This window comes from Equus asinus, chromosome 14 (genome assembly GCF_041296235.1).
Source record: "Equus asinus isolate D_3611 breed Donkey chromosome 14, EquAss-T2T_v2, whole genome shotgun sequence".
Lineage (NCBI taxonomy): Eukaryota > Metazoa > Chordata > Mammalia > Perissodactyla > Equidae > Equus > Equus asinus.
The window spans coordinates 46,985,026-47,003,986 of record NC_091803.1 but is presented as its reverse complement, the minus strand read 5'-3'; the positions used below and the strand labels follow the sequence as shown (position 1 = coordinate 47,003,986).

General features: G+C 55.1%; 1 protein-coding gene across 15 annotated transcripts in view; it reads left to right on the top strand.

The window, feature by feature from the left end:
- The first annotated feature begins 4,757 nt into the window (after positions 1 to 4,757).
- The window catches only part of LOC106825988 (zinc finger protein 213-like), a 30,824-nt gene continuing 16,620 nt past the window's right edge, over positions 4,758 to 18,961 (top strand). The window contains exons 1-8 of one of the 15 annotated variants that reach the window (XM_070485083.1): positions 4,758 to 4,882; positions 5,596 to 5,706; positions 8,814 to 8,884; positions 11,382 to 11,595; positions 11,931 to 12,022; positions 12,397 to 12,517; positions 14,074 to 14,169; positions 14,429 to 15,675. In XM_070485083.1, the coding sequence (XP_070341184.1) occupies positions 8,828 to 8,884; positions 11,382 to 11,595; positions 11,931 to 12,022; positions 12,397 to 12,517; positions 14,074 to 14,169; positions 14,429 to 15,495 (1,647 nt within the window). In that variant the 5' untranslated portion in view covers positions 4,758 to 4,882; positions 5,596 to 5,706; positions 8,814 to 8,827 and the 3' untranslated portion in view covers positions 15,496 to 15,675. Of the gene's footprint in view, positions 4,883 to 5,008; positions 5,707 to 7,881; positions 8,282 to 8,756; positions 8,885 to 11,381; positions 11,596 to 11,930; positions 12,023 to 12,241; positions 12,308 to 12,396; positions 12,518 to 14,073; positions 14,170 to 14,428; positions 15,676 to 18,335; positions 18,785 to 18,961 lie in introns of those variants that run through there. The other 14 variants (XM_070485082.1, XM_070485085.1, XM_044746994.2 and 11 more) reach the window with 14 other exon arrangements.

The following is an 18,961-nucleotide window of genomic DNA, read 5'->3' as shown; positions in this document are numbered from 1 at the left end:
CTCCAGCTCTGGGAAGAATGACTTTTAAAAGTGCTATGATCCCTTGAACAGCCTCTGGTGAATCCAGCGGTTTAAGTGCGTGTCTCTCAACTGCATTAGTAACTTCTTTTCCTGCAGTTTTAACTCCAGCGTTTTCCTCTGGGTAGCTGCAATCTTAAAGGACTAATTGCAGGGTGTTGATGGCACAGCCAGATCCCTCACTAAGGACTAGCCCTGGTACAGAAGCATTGGGGATTTTGACGAGAACACGAGGTCCATCCCAGTCTGCCTTCAGTGTCTGTAAATTCGCCTTCCCCCAAGCTTCTCAGCTTCTTGTCTCATTGGCGGGAGCAGCCTTTGCCTCCAAAGGCCCAAGCTGCAGTCTCCATGTGACTTCAGCAAATCTTTTAATCAAATTCTTTCACTCTGCTCTTCCGTGGCTTTCCATTGCCCTTAGAACTAAATCCAGACAGCTCACCCTGGGGGCCCATCCACAGCCTCTTCCTACCACGGATCTCAACTTCTGCCCTCTTTTCCTTTGCCTGCCATGACCCAGCCATTGCCTTTCAATTCCTGAGCACCCCAATCTGATGCCACCTCCCCGCCCTGGCTGGAGTGGATGCTTTCACTCCCATCCCTGCTCTGCTTGTTCCTCTTCATCTCTAAATTTCAGTCTCCTGGGGGAAAGTGCTTCTGTCCACCCTTCTCTTCCTTAGAACTCTACTGGCTCCTGGGACTCACACACTTCTATTTTCTTGTTTGCTTTCTTTCTCCATTTCTCCAATTGTCTCCTCTCATCCTTTGCCACCAAGTTCTCTTTCTTGACCTGATCATTCCGTTTCAGCATCCTGCCAGGGCTCCAGCCTAGATGGCATCCAGTGATCCCTGCCTCTTGTTAGTCACAGCCTTGTGTAATCCACTGTCCTTGAGTGTGGGCTGAATTTAGTGATTGCTTCCAACAAATAGAATCAGTAGTAATGATGGGGTGTCACTTCTGAGACTAGGACTCTCTTCTCTCTTGCTTGCTCACCGTGGTGGAGTCATGTCTGAGGAGAGGTCCACGTGGTGAGGGACCAAGGCTAGCCAACTTGGATCCCCCCACCCCCCATTCAAGCCTTAAGATGAGACCATAGCCCCAACTGTCAACCTGACTGCAACTCTTGACCTTGAGCTAGAGGCCCTCAGCTTAGCCCTGTTAGGTGCAGAAACTGTGAGATAATATTTGTTTTAAGCTGTGGTGTTTTGGGATCATTTGTTATGCAGCAATAGATAACTAAACGTACCCTGCTTGGTGGTTTCATAGCTGCTGTGGCTTCCATGACCATTCTCAGTGCCAATACTCATGCATTTATATTTTGCTTCTCAGCTCTTTGTCCACTTGTCATTGCTCCTTGGATGTCTTGTGAATGCTTCAAAGTCTTCATGCTCAAAATGAAACTCACCTCGCCACTGAAACTCCAGCTCCGGGAGAGCAGGCTTTGTTGCCGTTCATGGCTATGGCCCCAGTGCCGGCACACAGCAGGTCCTCACTAAATGTGGATTGAGCGAATCCTCTACATCAAAGCTGGGTCTTTCCTGGTGTTCTCTCTTTCGATAAACGTAGTAAAATCCATTCAGTCACTCAAGCCAGAAATTGGGATTTATCTTTGACCCCTCACTTTACCTCATTGTCACATCTTGTCAGTCTCCCAGTTCTGCAGGTCTGATATCCTAAATGTATTTCAAATCTGCCTGTTTCTCTACCCTCACCGCTGCGTCACCATCATCTCTTGCCTGGACCATAGCAATGGCCTAACTGGTTTCTCTTCATTCACTTTTTTTTTTAATTTAAAGTTTCAGGTGTAACATACAGAAATGTACACAAACCAAAAATGAAGAGCGTGATGAATTTCCACCAAGCGAAAACGGCCATTTAGCCAGCATCCCCATCAAATCAGAATTTACCGGCACTCCCAGGGCCACTCTGCTGCCCCCTTCTGGTCACTTCCCCTCCCCTTAATCACTATCCTGACTTCCAACCACAGCAGATTTGTTTGGTCTGTTTTTTGTTTGTTTTTTTAAAGATTGGCACCTGAGCTAGCAACTGTTGTCAATCTTCTTTTTTTTCTTCTTCTTCTCCCCAAAGCCCCCCAGTACGTAGCTGTATATTCTAGTTGTAGGACCTTCTGGTGGTGCTATGTGGGACGCCGCCTCAGCATGGCCTAATGAGCAGTGCCATGTCTGCACCCAGGATCCAAACTGGCAAAACCCTGGGCCCCCAGAGCGGAGCGCGCGAACTTAACCACTCGGCCACCGGGACCGGCCCCCCTGTTTGGTCTGTTTTTGAACTTCGTGTAAGTGAAGTCATACAGTAGGAACTCTTCATCTAGCCTTGCTCACTCCACAGCAGGTGGCTCATCCACTGAATGGTATTCCCTGTGGCGTTATTTATTCATTCTACTGTGGCTAGACACTGGGTGGTTTTCAGTCTGGGGCCACACCTAGTGGCTCTTGTACATTCTGGTGACCATATATGTGAGTTACTGCTGGGTTTGTACCCAGGACTGAATCACTCTGTCATGGGGTAGGTGGATATTCAGCTTTAGAAGATTCTGCCACACATTTTCTGGAGAGCAAGCTCTCATTTCCCCTCCCGCCATCTGCAGACTCATCTTGTGCCTTTCTTGCAGGCCTAGGATCAGCCATTTCTCCAAGGGGCCCTGATTCCTATCATTAGCTGATTTCTTTTTCACATTATAAAGCATTCACAAAAATATAATTTTTAAAAGGATGAGATAAAGAAAAAACAAATGGAAGTTCTACATTTTTTTACACTCAGTGGAGTAAAAATAATATAAGAGATTCTTGTGAAAGGCCATTTGAGAAGGGATGGGGTGTGGGGCACAGAGACTGCAGCAGGATGAAAGGCTGAAAACAGCTGAAAATGACATCAAGGGTGAGTGCCTGGGTGCCACTGCCATCTGCTCCTGTAAGGGGCCTCCAGTAGGGGTCCTCCGGTGCTGAGCCACTCAGAATGCTTCCCAAGTGCCCCCATCTCCACCTACTTCTGTGTCTTTGGCTGGCATGAGTGAATGTAGCCTGAAACTCTAGGGATCAGATAGCAGGAGGTGGCAGTGGCAGCAGCAGCAGCGAAGGGTATTTTGGGATGATGACAGTGTCCTAGTTTCCTAAAAATGCACCATCCACTAAAAGGAAAGTAACTTAATTTACTCTAATTTCCACCCCAAAGGGCCAAAGTGACTGTTGGGCTTAGTTTCAATGAGTGTCCCCTCCTTGCCTGTACTGTAAGCTATCTTTAGCTCCCAGGTAGAGACTCTGTTCTGGAAGGTGGGACGTGGATGTTTGGGGGAACATATCCAATCTACTCTGTTAAGTTTGGGGGCTTTTGTAGTCTTCCTGTTCACAGCTTGCCTGGCTGAGCCTGAAGCTGCCAGCCTTGACAATCGTGGAAAGAAGAGCTTGGTGTTGCTGCCTAGGGAGGAGCCTCCTGTCCTCCTGAAGCTTGCCCAGAGCAGGAAAAAGCTGTTTCTGCTGACTGTGATAGGCAGGCTGCCAGGCCAACATCACAGCTGAGATCTGGAAGCTAGGCTTGGTGTTGGCAGCCTCTCCACCAGCCCTGTTTGCAAGATCAGATGTTAGCCTTGCTCACCCATTGGAAAGGAGCAAAGGCTCCCTGATAATAGCTGCTGGATAGTTCTAGTTGCTGCAAGGCAAGGGTATGAAGAATTGGGTGGTGAGTGGGGCCTGGTTGGAACACGCTACAGTTAAAAAACAGCAAGGCACCGCTTGAGGACTGTAGAACTCTCAGCACAACCACTCCATCCAAACGCGCACCTTGAGACCTGACTGAGCTCCAGCATGGCTTCTGGGAGCGTGAGGCTGGGATGGCCCCAGCCCCCCATTAAATGCCGGCCGGGGAAAGGAAGCTCAGCACTGCTGCCAGGAGAATCCACTGTTTGTTCCAGCCAACACCTGATGATGGGCCCTGACCTCCCTTTCTCAGAGCATTTACTAAGAAGGAGGCATAATTGTGAACATGAGTCTGTTACAACTCAGGAGCACCTGTGACCCGGCTGAGAGCCATTCCTCTGAAATGCACTCGTCGGGAGGGACAGGCCCTCTGTGTCCCTTCTCCCCGGAGGACAGCCTCCCGACTTCCATAACTGCCACCAGCAGACATCTGGCCTAGTCGCATCTACGCTGACGGGCTCCTTGTGATGTCTCACTCCTCTGACTACCGAGCCCGGCTCTCCCCCGCCCTCATTCTCCCTTTAAAACACCGTCACCTCTGCACAAATCACGGAGCTCAGCTCTGTCCCCGCGGTCAGTAGTTACCGACAAAATCTGCTTCCACCGCTTTAACCAATGCTTGGCCGTGTTTGTCTTAGACACGCTATATTTTGTTTGTTTTTTTTCTGTCTTTTTCTCTATGCTTTTTATATTGAACAATCTCTAAGATATGTGTTACGCACGCAGAAGGGGCAGGTCAGCAGCATATGGTACACTCCCATTGAAACAAAACAAACGGAAATTCAGAACAGGTGAGTGTGGGGCGAGACCCTTGTCCCGGGAGGCTAGGTCCGGGCGCTGGGGCGGAGTTCGCGCTCCCGGGTCCCCACCGTGGAGGCCTGGCGCCGGCGCTCTCGGGCGGAGGGGCTTCGCGCAGACAGCCTCAGTTTCCCCACGGAGGACGCCGACTCGAGGGCTCGCGGGCATCCGCCCTGCGGGCCTCACCGCCCCGGATGCCCCCACAGCGGGCGCCGCGGCAGAGCCAGGAAAGCCGGAAGTTGGAACTGGGTAGCCGGACGGGAAACGCGGGGACACCGGCGAGAGTCAGGCAGCACCAGGGGGACCCTCCCCCTCGGTGGCGCTGCCCCTCCAGGGCGCCGACGGGAGCGCGCAGGTGAGGGTGGCTGGGCGGGACCCTGGACGGGGCGGGGCCATCGGGGCGCCAGCCAATCACCGGCGTCTGCCGTGGGCAGGCGGGCGGGGGCAGCCTCGTTGCCTGGGCGACGCGCTCCCCGCGTCCGTGTTCCGCGGGCTGCGGAGCTGGGCGGCGCCGACTGGAGCGCGAGGGGCTCCTGGGCCTCGCCCGGCTCGGAACGCGTCTGCCTGCGGCCGTCAGCATCAGGGGACCGGGCCGCGGGGTCGTCTCGCGCCGCCGGGGGTGAGCGGGCCGCCGGCCGCGTGAGCTCTCACCACCTGGGGGTTCCATCGGCCCTGGGGATTCTTATTTTTCTTTTTCTTTAAAATATTTTCATTCCTGGGGCCCCACCCATGTAATACTTATGCTGGTTTCCTTTTCTTCTTTTTCAGTGGTTAGTTAATATTTGCTCTGCTGTTTACTCGATTATTCCAATTTTTCTTGGCTCTCTCACATTCCTTTATTTTCTCCCTCCTACGGCTGGATCTCTGCATTGCCCTGTCTCCAGCCTGGCTTAACCGCCTTAATTAGTACAAGTTGTTTTTTTTTTTCTTCAGACTATTGTTTTTTCTAGTTTTTATTATTCTGGGCATTTTTAAGGTCCTCTTTAAGACCTGAGTTAGGTTTCAGGCCAGTCTCTGAGGGTAGATTGTGATTTAGTTCCTAACGGTGGCATCTTCTCCTTACTCAAGCTCAGTGAGGCCACCAGATACCGGAGGTGGCATTTGTTGAGTGTTTCCGGTGCCTGAAGCTCTGATAAGCGCCTTCATCCATGATAGTTATCCTTGTGACAGGCTCCTGAGGTGAGTACGTACTTATACTGGTGGCCTGCGAGCTGGACAGCAGATGTTTTCTGCTGGACTTGTATGGAGTTCTAAAATGTTTAGTCATCAACATTTCAAAGTCAATATGTTTCACATAGAAATCGAACTCTTTTTGGCTTCTGTTGAAAAATCTTCAAGCTTTGGCAATACTGGGCTCCCAACCACCCCCTTTAAACAAAATGTGGTTTCTTGAGGCCCTTGAAGTCTCTCCCCACTCCGGTCTTACACCCAAGGCATTGATCATTTATGGTACTGCCAGTTGCTGGAGGCATTTGAGTTTTAACCTCTGCTTTACTTTTTGATTCTGCCTTTCCTGCTGCCTTTCGGAACTCTTTCAGGGGCTGCAGTTCCTGCACAGCAAATGTAGTAACCCTTCCTGCTAGACCTGCTCAGTCCTAGAGCCAGCCCTGGAAGACTTTCCTCTCATTTCCAAGAAGGGGCGAATGTCATATAGCAGGTGCTCAATTAGTATTTTCTGAACAGTTAAGTAAGTGTTGAGGTTTCATTTGGTCTAGTTTAGGCGATATCGTGGTGGGTTCCAAACCTCTGGGGGGTGAAAGCAGGAGTGAGTTCCCTTACTCTGGACACTGGCTCTGCTCCTCGGTTGATGGAGAAATACTCACAGACTGAGCAGATAATCTTTTCCAGGACCCCCTGTGGCTTTTTCTCAGTTTAGAGCTCTCTCTCTCTCAGTTGAAGACAGTACTGATTTTTGCTACAACTTTGTACATCCCTGTTTACCTTGAGGATTAAAACAGCTGGAAATACTGACCAGAGACAAACCCCAGGGGTCCTTTTTCTTTCTTTAAAGTGACAGTGGAATTGATCAGAATCCTAGGACTCCTAAAGCATATTTAACTCCAAAAGCAGAGACACAAACTCGAAATGCTGCAGGGACCGAGTGGAGACCAAATGCAGCAACTTGAGAGCTGGCCCTGAGTGTGGGGAGTATGGGCCCAGGGTTGCCAGATATTTTGATTTTTCAAGAAAATCAATTTTATGAGAACTCCTAATTTTTAAATGTTGGAAACTAAGTTTTAAAAAATTAAACCCTGGGGCCGGCCCGGTGGTGCAGTGGTTAAGTGCACACATTCCTTTTCAGTGGCCCAGGGTTCACCAGTTGGAATCCCAGGTGTGGACATGGTACCACTTGGCAAGCCATGCTGTGGCAGGTGTCCCACATATAAAGTAGAGGAAGATGGGCACGGATGTTAGCTCAGGGCCAGTCTTCCTCAGCAAAAAAGAGGAGGATTGGCGGTAGATGTTAGCTCAGGGCTAATCTTCCTCAAAAAAAAAAAAAATTTAAACCCTGTGAGCCCATCTAGCACACCTGTGGGCTGGTCCAGGGGCCAGTTGTGCCTGTCTGACAGGGTGAAGGGGATACATTTCAGAGGACTCTGCTGGGCTGAAGGTGGTGGGCGTGGGAACTTTTCCTGGAGGAACTTTCCTGGAAAGGACTCCAGGGCTGGGCCCCCATCCCTTTCCTGACACCCATCCCCCATGCCCTGCTCTGCAGAAATGGGTTCCTCACCCCAGAAAGTGAAGTGCAGCCTCTGTCCTCCCGTTTTGGAGGCCTTAGTTCTCAGAGTCTGAAGGGAAAACGGAGACTGAGAGGTGGAATATGAAGCCGCCAGGTGTGTCTGAGGTTCTGGGACCCCACGGAGAGCTGATCAGACACTTTTACCCTTGCTATCCCCAGCCTTGAGAAGGAGCTGGGGGAGGGGGTCTAGAAAAATCAGATTGATCCCACGTCTTTCCGAGGTGTGGGGCATGGAGGGGTCGGGATATAGGGGAGTTCCCGGGCCCCTCTGTTTCTTGAGTTCACTCCTAGGGAGAGAGAACTCTGCGCCAGTCTTGGGGGAAACCCAGAGGACCTGCTGACTGGCCTGGGGGCCTTAACTGAAATCCAGGGGCATCTCCATGGAGACACCATAAGACCTTCAGAAGCCCTGTGTGCTGAAAAGGACCATGGAGCCCTCTGCCCAGCAAGGTGCCCTTCGTCCTGTGAGGACAGCTGCAATGCTCTCTTTGAAACATGAAATATCAAAGTCCTTCTACAAAATGTATTTTCCCATTTTGGCCCTCCTGCTTTGCTAGTCTCAAGAGTATGAGCAGGCAATGCGGATCTGGGAGTCACCTCCCCGCCGAGAGCAGGTGCAGCCAGGCTCGGGACCCCCGACCCGGAACCCTTGAAGCCGGGAACCCTATAGGGCTGCAGCTGCATGGGGAACGGGATCTGGGAGGGACTTCCTGTTGTCCCTAATCCCAGTCTCCACCCGGCTCCCCGCGCCCGTGCAGGCTGTGGAGACTCCCTTCCCCGGGGAGGGGACCCCACTACCCGAGGTGCCCCCTTCACCTCCATCTCGGTGAGGGAGGGTCGGGGGAGGGCACCTGGATCCTGGGACCCACGCTCCTGGCCAGCTGGCAGGAGGGGAGGGGTCAAAGGTGGAAGGCTTCAGGCTGGCGGGGAGAGAAGGGGGCCTGGACCCGGGTTCGGAAAGGGGAAGGACATTGTGCATCTGGGACTGTGAACAGGATGGACTCCTGGCCCCAGGTGGGTGGTTGCAGCTGCAGGAAGGGCTGCTGAGAGCAGCTGGCTCAATTTCTGGATCCCAGGTGGGGCCGAGTCAGGCCGAGTGCAGGGGTGTGTGTGTCCTGGGCCTGGGAGACAGCAGGGCCTGGATTCCTTGGCAGAGCTGGCTGTGTCCAGCAGGGCCCCACCCAGCACCTGTTTTGTAGGATCTCTGCAGAACTTTCAGCAGGAGATACAGATTCTGAGTCAGCCCTGGCTTTCCCTGAGCCAGCTGCTCTGAGATGTGGGGCTCTTGCTTCAGTGACAAAGGGGACAATACAAAATAGCATTCTGTTGAAGTGAGGGGCCAAGAGACATCTAGAGTGAGACCATCAGATGGCATCAGGGGGCTTTATTTCTGTTTGGGCACAGGGATGGGTCTGGTCCTGCATGGGGATTTTCGGGGTGCTTCAGAGGCGTCCAGATAATGCTGGCTGATTTTCTTCTGCTCTTCCAGGCTCCTGGCTGGGAGCTGGAGGGGGCTTGGCCAACAAGAGGGTGCTGTGCCTTCTAGGTCTGAGAGAGAAAATGTCTGCAGATGGCAGAGGCATCCGGGCTACCCAGGACAAGAAGAAGGCCCAAGAGGTATGGACAGGGGTGCTGGGTGAGGAAGGCACGCCTGGGAAAGAACTGGAACAGGAGAGGATTTTCAAGGCAGGGTATCTGTACCAGTGGAAGAGTTAGACCCACTAGGGGAGCAGGGCTGGTGGATGAGGGGAGGAGGGGTGTTGAGGAGAAGATGGTATGATGGGAAATGCCTCCCACCTGGGATCCACTTCTGTGGAACTGCATTGCTTTGCCTGGTGCATTCTGTAGGCAGCAGACCAAAGGCCACACGAGAGAGCAGAGAGGCTGCATGGGGGTCCTACCGGTGGGGCTGGCTCTCTGGACAGCTCCCAGAGCACACAGGGAAGCCTCAGTCTACCCTCCACCCCCTCTGCCTGGAACCCTGTCTCCTTTCTCTCTGGATCCGAGCACCTAGTCCTTCCTGTACCTGTTGCGTGTGTGTGTGTGTGTGTGTGAGTGTGTGTGATTACAGCCTGCAGGGGGACTAGGCTCACTGGTTTGGAATCAGAGGAATATGAGTCAGCCACAGCCAGGTGTGTGACCTTGGGCAAGTCCCCTGGCCTCTGGGAACCAGGTGTGTCATCTGTAAAATGTGGACATTGTGTCTGCCACCCCACTCATTTTGCCTAGGTTATGAGGGGGTCGGAGGAGGTGATGGGCACGAGAGTCCTCTGTAACAGTTCATCAGCCCGTAGGAGATCATTATTGTAACACATAAAACAAGGGCACCCACGGCAACTAGACTAGGTCAGAGAAACCTGTATCCCCTCAACTAGTGTTTCCAGTGGTTGTAGATACAAATACAAACCAAGTGTCAGTTCTACCATTTTCATACCATAGATGCACAAAGAATTGTTACTACTGTTCGGTTTCCCTTGCACGATGCCTTTGTAACACGGGGCCTTACACATCCAGCACACTCTCTGCTGATGTTGGAATCTGTCAGCTCACACAGTAGAGTAATAATAATAATTACCGGCGCTGCTCTGTGTTTATCCAGAGCTTTGCAGAGCGGGCAGTTCTTTCTCATGTGTTATCTGTGCGCGAGGCAAAGCAGCTGAGTCTCAGAGGCCACCTGGCCCCTCTGGCTCCCAGGCACTCTGACTCCTGGCCTGAGGGTCTTTCCCTTCGAGACCCAAACATAGATGGGGGTGGAGGGGTAGGCTTGGGTTCCCAGGAGAAGGCTGGCCAGTCCCCATGCTGTGGCTGATGAGGAGGCCTCACCAGGGGCCTCCTGCGAGGGAAGTGACTCTCCCAAAGTTCTTGAGGTTTTCAGGGAGGCTGTGCCTGCTCAGGCTTGAACAGCTGGTGAGGGGCTGTTCTGGGTTCCAGTCCCGGTTGTGTGACTAAAGCCTGCTCCTTACCCTCCCAGAGGGCTGGGGCTGAGGCTGGTGTGAAGAATGGGGGACGAGCCGAGAGGACCCTGGAAGTCCCACTGTGGGGGGCGGTGCTGAATGGGTGAAGCTGAGAGGAGTTTTCCATCAGACCAAGGTGGGCACGAGGCCTCGGCACAGTTAGTGCCGAGTTAGTGGCACCCTTGGGCTATTTTTCTCCAAACCAAAAAACTCCAACTGTTCCAGCCAAATTGAGTCAGGCCGGAAATGGCCCAAGGTCACATGATGCCTCCCTGTCACCTTCAAGACCTGGTGGCTTTGGGGGTGACTTGAGAGTCAGATACGCTTGAGTTCAAATCCTGGCTGAGCCACTCATGAGCTCCGTAATCTTGGGCTGTTGTCTAATCTGTGAGCCTGAGTGTGTTAGTGTCCTGGGGCTGCCAGAACAAGTCACCACAAACCAGGGGGCTTAGAACAACCACAATTTATTCTCTCACAGTTCGGGAGGCCAGAAACCCCAAATCAAGGTGTCAGCAGGGCTAGCTCCCTCCCAAGGCTCTATAGGAGGTTCCTTCCTCACTTCTTCCAGCTTCTGGTAGCTCCAGGTGTTCCTTGGCTTGTGGCTGCATCACTGTAATCCCTGCCTCTGTTGTTACACAGCCTTCTCCATGTTTCTGTGTCCTCTCCTCTTTTTATAAGGACGCCAGTCATTGGATTTAGGGCCCAACCTAAATCCAGGATGATTTCATCTCAAGATTTGCAACTAATTACATCTGCAAAAACGTTTTTTCCAAATGAAATCACATTCTGAGGTTCCGGGCAGACATGAATTTTGGGGGGATGCTATTCAACCCACTGCACTTAGTTTCCTCATACATTAAAAAATAACAGTCCACACTGCTGGGGGAGGAGTGAGGCTTGCAGTGAGAAGAGGCAGCTGCCCTGTGGGCACCCGGCCGGCTTGCACCTGGCAGGGCCTTGCTGAGCCTGCCCTCCTTCCCTTGCTGGGGTGAGCAGGAGAGGCACTGTCCCTGGGGACGGAGAAGGAAGCAAGGCCAGTCCTTCAAGCTGTGCCTTGCCTTTGGGTGTGCATTTGGCCTTCTGAGGTTTCTGCCCCACCAGGACCCCCAGGTGTGTCTTCCTCTCTCCATCCTGGCGCTGATGGGGGCTGTCATTCCTAGCTTCCAGGTCCTAGGCATCTTTGTCAAGAAATGCTTTCTGAGGCAGAGGAGGTGGTGCCTTTGGGAGCCACTCGAGAGTCACCCCACATCAAGATGGAGCCAGAAGAGCAGCACCCCGAGGTGGTGTTGCAGGAGGACGGGACTCAAGGAGCTCGGGGCTCGGTGCCCCTAAGCCTAGGCTCTAAGGAGAAAGCTCTTTTCCTGCCTGGCGGAGGTGAGAAGAGGGACAGAGGTGAGGAGAGGGATGTGGAGAGAGGCACTTTCCTTGGTGGCAGCTGTGGGGAGAGGTGAAGGCTCATGGCCTGGGCTGGGAGGGGAAGAGCCCCCCACCATGGTCAGGGGGAGACACCCGGATGTCAGTCCGCCTGCCTCTCAGAGGCTGCCCCTCTGAGAGGCAACCTCAGAGCGTATTGACACTCTTGGGTGGGGTCGGGGGTGGGGTTTGAGGAAGCCGTGGGCATCCCTGGCAGGCCAGGCATGAGACTGCTGGCAGGCCAGCGGGACCAGCAGGGTGAGGTGGCGGCCCTGAGGATGTCTCTCCCCTCTCAGCCCTCCCCTCCCCCCAGATCCCTGTGCTTTCCCGTGAGGGGAGGACCAGAGACCGGCAGATGGCTGCGGCGCTCCTCACCGCCTGGTCCCAGGTGAGTGTCCCAGCCAAGGCTGGACGAAAAGCGAAGGAGGAGCAGGGACAGCACCCCTGATGGGGAATTGTCTCTGGCAATTCTGAGCGCCGGCCTGAGGTTGGGGGCTGAAGAAGGACGTGCATGGAGATCCTGATCTTTGCTGTGGTCCCACAAAGAAGAACTCTTGTTTTTGTCTCTTGTCTTCTGCTGTACACAACCACTTTGTTCTCGCCCCAGAAAAGCCATCCTTGTGTGGCTGTCCCGCCTCACCATCAGACCCGAGGGCAGGCATCACTCAGGGCGGTAGGTTGGGAATCTGGGGTCTTGCCCCCATCCTGGTACCATCATGCCCTTCCATTGTCCTGGAGAGTGGGCGTTTCATATTGTTTCAGATGCCAGTGACCTTTGAGGATGTGGCTCTGTACCTCTCCCGGGAGGAGTGGGGGCGGCTGGACCACACGCAGCAGAGCTTCTACAGGGATGTCCTGCAGAAGAGGAACGGGCTGTCCTTGGGTAAGGGCTTGCATGTGCTGGGGCACCACTTCCTGAGGCCCTGGATGTCGGGGTGGGGCCTACCCTGTCACCCCCTACTCCTCCCTTTCTAGGGCTTAACCCCCCTCCCATGGTTTATCTAGTCTGTGCTGTTCTGTAGAAGCTTCCTAGTGATGGACCTGGTCTGTATCTGCTGACATGGTAGCCACAGGCCAGATGTGGCTGTTGAACACCAGAAATGCAGCTAGAGCAACTGAGTTTTTTCTTTTCTTTCACTTTAATCAGCTCAGATTTGAACCGAAATAGCCACGCGTGGCTGGTGGCTGCTGTGTTAGACAATGCCGACCTGGACCTTCTGCTTCTCCTCAGTTCTTCCCTAGTGCTTACTCCTATAGTTTCACCCTCCTCCTCCTGAAGCCTAACTTTAGCGATGTCTGAGCAGAAGGTGTGGCTCCAGAGTCGGGGCTGCTTGTCTGGTGTGTGTGGGGGACATGGTGCCAGCTAATCTCTCCAGGCCCGTAGACTGAGTTGTCACATCTGCTCTTGGCTCCCTCTTTTTTGTTCACAGTAAGTAATTAAGTCCCAGGGCTTTGACTCCTTAGTTTCAAACTCTAGCTTTCTTGGCAGAATTTTATGAGATCTTATGGAGAACTCAGAGCGTTCATACATTCACTGTCATTCATTCATTCATTCAGTCAATCTGTCTGTCAACACACATCTATTGCACACCTGCTAGTCCAGGCGGAGCTGGGGGCCTGGTAGTCCCACTGCTGACTTTGCTGGTGGGCCCGAGTCTCAGCTGCCGCCCTGCTCACTCCTTTAATTATCACAGGTTTGCTCACCACCCACTGTTAACTCTCCCAGAGCCCAGACCAGCAGGTCCCGGCACGTCCTGGGAGATCAGAGGGAACTTAGCACCCATTTGCGGCCTCACAAATGCCCTTAACTATCCGGTTGATCCAACACATTCCTTCCCTCCCACGGGGCTTGGATCAGGGCCTGGAGGCCAGGACCCCTCAGCTCTCTGACTGACGATCAGGATTCCTGGGCCCTCACCTCAAAGGACTTGGCAAATAGACCTTTGGTCCCTGACTTCTGGGTGGGCAGTGTCCCTGGCCCTCTTATCCAGGCCCTCCCACTTGGCCTTGTTTTGCCCGCTGCCCCTCCTCCAGAAGCCCTTTTTGCCAATGGTCCTGTGAAGGTACAGGTACAGGAGAGGGAGGCTGCATCTGGTTTACGACATCGCTGGGCTCGCTGCTGGGGGCTCTGTGACGTAAGGGGGTCCCAGCCCTGAGCTGGCCTAGCTCCTCTCCCTTTGCTTCCGATGCTCATTCAGGGTAGTGAGACAGAGCCTGACTCAGCCCCAAGAATGGTGTGTCTGGCGGTTACCCTGGAGCGGCTTCCTAGAGCAGCATAGATGCCTGACCCAGAATGGTCTTTGAGCTCACTTAGTTTTACCCCATGTTCTCTGGGCTGCACCCTGTCCCCTTTTGCTCTGTCACTTCGCAGTGGGGTGGCGTCCCCCTCTGTGCCACCCAGCAGTTCCGTGACTGAGAGCAGCGTCTCTTTCTGGGCAGGGTTTCCCTTCGGCAGACCTGTCTGGGCCTCCCAAGTGCAGGGCAAGGGCGAGGCCTCGAGCTCGTGCCGGCAGACAGATGAGGAGGAGAAGAGAGGTGTGTGCAGAGGTGGCATGTGGGCGGGCGCTGTGGCATGGGGTAGAGGGGTTGTAGTTGTCATTCCCAGGTGCTCCTTGTCAGCGTGGGCTCTCTGTTTCCTGTGCGGTACAGACACATGGCCCTTCCTGGGGTAGGGCGACCAGCCTCCCTCTGCAGAGGGTGGTTCCTCCCAGGTCCTTGCCCTTATCTTCATCTCCAGAATTCCCCTGGGTCCCTCATAAAAGCCTCTCTCTCACTGGAAACCCCCTGTCTCCAGGAGCCATTGAGGTGGGGAAGGAGGAGCCAGCTCCATCCCTGGCAGCCCTCAGGGATGTGAAGGCCCTCAGGACCAGGGCAGGGAGAGCCCAGGGAGACATCCTTCAGTGCAGGCGGCAAGCAGCTAACAGCCAGAGCCCAGGGCCAGCCAAAAATGACGGGCAGCCAGGCCCCCCAGAGGAGAGACAGCCAAAACCAGCCCCACCTGACACCAGCCTCCTGAAGGCCCAGAAGGGCCACCTCCCAGAGAAACCCAAAGAAGGGGAGACAGGTGCCCCCGAGAACAGCGAGGAGAGCCTGCCCGCCGATGGCGACACCAGCAAGAAGACCTACAAGTGTGAGCAATGTGGCAAGGGCTTCAGCTGGCACTCGCACCTGGTGACGCACCGGCGCACGCACACGGGCGAGAAGCCCTACGCCTGCACGGACTGCGGCAAGCGCTTCGGCCGCAGCTCGCACCTCATCCAGCACCAGATCATCCACACGGGTGAGAAGCCCTACACCTGCCCCTCCTGCTGGAAGAGCTTCAGCCACCACTCGACACTGATCCAGCACCAGCGCATCCACACAGGCGAGAAGCCCTACGTGTGCGACCGCTGTGCCAAGCGCTTCACCCGCCGCTCGGACCTGGTCACCCACCAGGGCACCCACACGGGCGCCAAGCCCCACAAGTGCCCCATCTGCAGCAAGTGCTTCACGCAGAGCTCGGCCCTGGTCACCCACCAGCGCACCCACACCGGGGTCAAGCCCTACCCGTGCCCCGAGTGCGGCAAGTGCTTCAGCCAGCGCTCCAACCTCATTGCCCACAACCGCACGCACACAGGCGAGAAGCCCTACCACTGCCTCGACTGCGGCAAGAGCTTCAGCCACAGCTCGCACCTCACTGCCCACCAGCGCACCCACCGTGGCGTCCGGCCCTACTCCTGCCCCCTCTGCGGCAAGAGCTTCAGCCGGCGCTCCAACCTGCACCGGCACGAGAAGATCCACACCACTGGGCCTAAGGCCCTGGCCATGCTGATGCTGGGGGCTGCGGGTGCTCTGGCGGCCCCCTCACCTGCTCCCACCTAGGAGGTGGGGAGAGAAGGGGCTGGGCCCCTGGAGGAGGAGCAAGGGCAGCTGCTGTTGGAATGAGGGTGGGCGTAGGAACAGGATTGGGGAGGTGCTGGCACGGGGTGGGGCATGGCAACACAGGACGAGCTAGGGTGAGGAGCAGAGATGCCAGCTGCAAATTAAAGGCCTTGGAATTCAAGCGATGGCCTATAGCTCTGTCTTGTGGGGCCCTGGCAGCTGACCCTGGACTGTGGGGGGCTCCGGGGTCAACCATGTGTCATCACTCAGGCATCCCTAAATCATTGCTCTCTTGGGGCCTTGGGCACTCTCCTCCCCAGCCTTGACCTGGCTTGGGGTCCATTCCAAAGTGTCAGGACTATAAGTCTGCAGGCAAAGGCTTCTGAGCACAGAGAGGTTTCCCAACCCAAAGCCAACCAGCTGCTTTTGAAATTGTGGCTCCCCCAGAGGGCAGTCTGATGCTGTTATCACTCTCATCCCAGGGACATTGCCCACTGAGCTCTGGACCCCCCCTCGGCTCTTCTCTTCAGAGCCAGAGAGTAGGGCAGAGCCAGCTTGGGAACTCATGGGAACTCATGCTCATGGTCCCCTGCCTACTCTGTCTCTTGTCTCAGGCACTGGGACCTCAGTTTTGTGACTGGACATTTTCCCTCTGCTTCCATTGGAGCTCGGCCGTAATCCAGTAAGGATTCCTCCCTTACCAGGGACCACTGTCCCCTCCTGGTCTTTTATGAGGCTGCTGCCAGCTCCCTCTGCAACTTCTCACCTTCTCTCCTCTTCACACATGTCCTTTATAATTTGCCCTCCCTGGCCCTGTTTTATTCCTGGTCTTCTGGTTTTGGACCTCTGTAGCTCCTATTCCCCATTCTCTACTTTTTTTTTCTGGGGAGGGCTGCGCTCAGCCTGCTTATTATCTTAGATTTGCAGCTCAGCTTCCAAGATAACATTTCAGTTCTGACACCAACTCACCTTGAGGACATCTGCGTCAGGGAGGCCGTTCACACCTCACCTGTCTCCGTGGATCACAGGGCCAGCAGGGTGGCCACACCCCTGGTTGGCTCCTAGTTCCTAAGGGACAAAGTGACTTGAACGGGACAGCCAACTGTAAATAGTAATAATAGCTGCCAGTTGAGCAGATGCCCTGCCAGGCGGGGGCCAAGCATCATATATATGTTACGTCTACTCTCCACGACTCTTGAGCAGTGGCTTTTATCACAGTTTTATAGATGAGGAAACTGAGGCTGAGAGAGAAGTCCAATGACTTGCCCAAAGTCATACAAGCAGAGAGCTGGAAGCTGGGGTTCAGGTCCAGGGCTTTTACCGTGTTAAAGACTGCCACTATTTCCATGCACCCCAACAGCTATTGACTAATTAGTGCATGACATTATGGGGCAGGGCTGTCTAAAAAGAGTAAGATGGACTCGACCTTCAGGGGCATCGGACTCAGATGGGGGTGGGAGGGGATGTAATCAGCTAGACACCAGGAAGCTGCTGACTAGTGGGAGCCCAGGCAGGGCTTGGTGTATCTGGGAGGTCTCAGTGGGATCTAGGGTTGGGTTGCTGGCAGGACTGGTTGAATTAGATGGCTCTTTCTTGAAGAAGCGAAAAAGCAAGCAGTTTCCTCCCTTCAGCTTGTCTTCATGACTCCGGCTCTCAGCCAGAAAGCAGGTTTCTCTGCTTGGCTCGGTGCGAGGGGCTGCACTCGTGCACGGAAAGCAGGCTTGTTTTCTCGTGAAGGAGAGACAGAGGTGGGAAAGAGACTTGTTCAAACGACACAGGGAGCCATCATCACCTGCCATGAGCTTAGCACAGAATACTCATTTGCTTGCCTTGATTTCAGTTCCTTGGCCACGTGGCCAACATGTCAGGATTTGAACCACTCAGAGGTCTGGTCGATTGAGCCAGGGAATCATTTAAAGACCACTCTGGCCTCTGAGGAGCGCAGAGACCACAGTATCCAGGAGAAACTGTTTCCCCTTTTCACAGCACAGTGTAGAGGGACATGATTCCAAGAGCCCATGGGTCTCTGACCGCTTCTCCCTTGAGATCCATCCAGAGGCACCATTCTGGGACAGACCTGGCCAGAGCATTTTAAGAGTGGGATTTGGCGGTTTGGAAAATATTTGACAAGAGCAACTAAGACTGAGGAGGTAGCTGGGATGTCGTGGAAGGGCCTGGAACGTCAGGCTTAAGGGCGTCACTGAGAGGACGCAGACTAGGCGGAGGACGACAGAGAAGGGTCTTGGTGTCTCCGGTTAGAGGGTGAGGAGGCTCAGGTGTGGCTTGCTCCCTGGCTGCTGCTCACACCTGGCACCCCATCTCTTGGCACCGGAGAACCCGACCTGTTGCTCCTGCGCCACAGAAGTAGCGCAGGGTGAGGGCGGAGGGAGATTCCCTCCGGGCTCGCACGCTCTCCTCGCGCGGCCCGCGGGCTCGGCCCAGGTCCTTGCTGAGGGCGCTCAGGGCCGGCTGGCCGCACTGCCCTCCCCGGGCGGGCCAGGGACATCGGCCTCAGCACAATGCTAGGCTGGGACAGCTCCAGAGCTCGTGTGACCCCGCGGGGCAGCGACGTGTGGACATCTGCCGGGGTCTCGACATGGGTCAGCCTCAACGCGGGGAGCCTGGCTTCAGGAAAGCCCCGCCTCTCCCGCTCGGCCCTTAGCCAATTAAGTGTCGGGGCGGAGCGAGGGGGCGGGCTCCAGAAAAACTGGCCAATCACGGCCGGCGTTTGTTCTGGGAGCGGCCCTCCCCTCTCCACGCTGCAAAGCTGCACGGTCGTCTGGGCAACTGGCGGAAGCTCTCGGCATAGAAACTTTCCCTTTTCCTTCCGCCTCGTGTCTGTTGCGGAGGGAACCGAAGACCGCGGGCTGGACTCCTGGCTTCGCCGCCAGCTCCCGAGGTTTCAGAGCCGTCCCGGGCGTGCCACCGAGATGCCAAGCCGCCTGCCGTCCTAGAGGGGGCGCAGACTCGGGGCGCGGGCCCCGGGCCAGGGCCTCTTCCGGCTTCGCGCGCCGAGCCCTGGAATCTAGTTGCTGCCCCCGAGACCCAGGCAGCCCGAGCCCGGCGGCCACATCCCGCCCAGAGCATGGCTGGCCTGTCTGCGGTGCCGAGGGAGACCTGGCCCCTTCACTGGAGCTTGGCAGGGCCCGGCTACCTCCCGCTGGCGTTCTAGCACCTTCCGAGCCCCGGAGCAGGACCTGACGGAGCTGCCTGGGGAGACCGGGGCGCGGGTGCGGAACGACCTGGAAGGAGACCGCAGTCCTTTTCGGGTGGAGCCGGGGAAACTGAGGTGGCCGGGACGCGGGGAGGGCGAGGGTACTATCCGCGGTTTCAGGCATCTACTGGGGGGGCTTGGAACGTATCCGCTGCGGGTGGGGAGGGACTGCTGTACGAAATGAATGCCTGCGTTTCAGGTCCTTTGCTAAGTGTTGAGAAACAAGCGATGAAAAAGTCAGACAAGATTCTT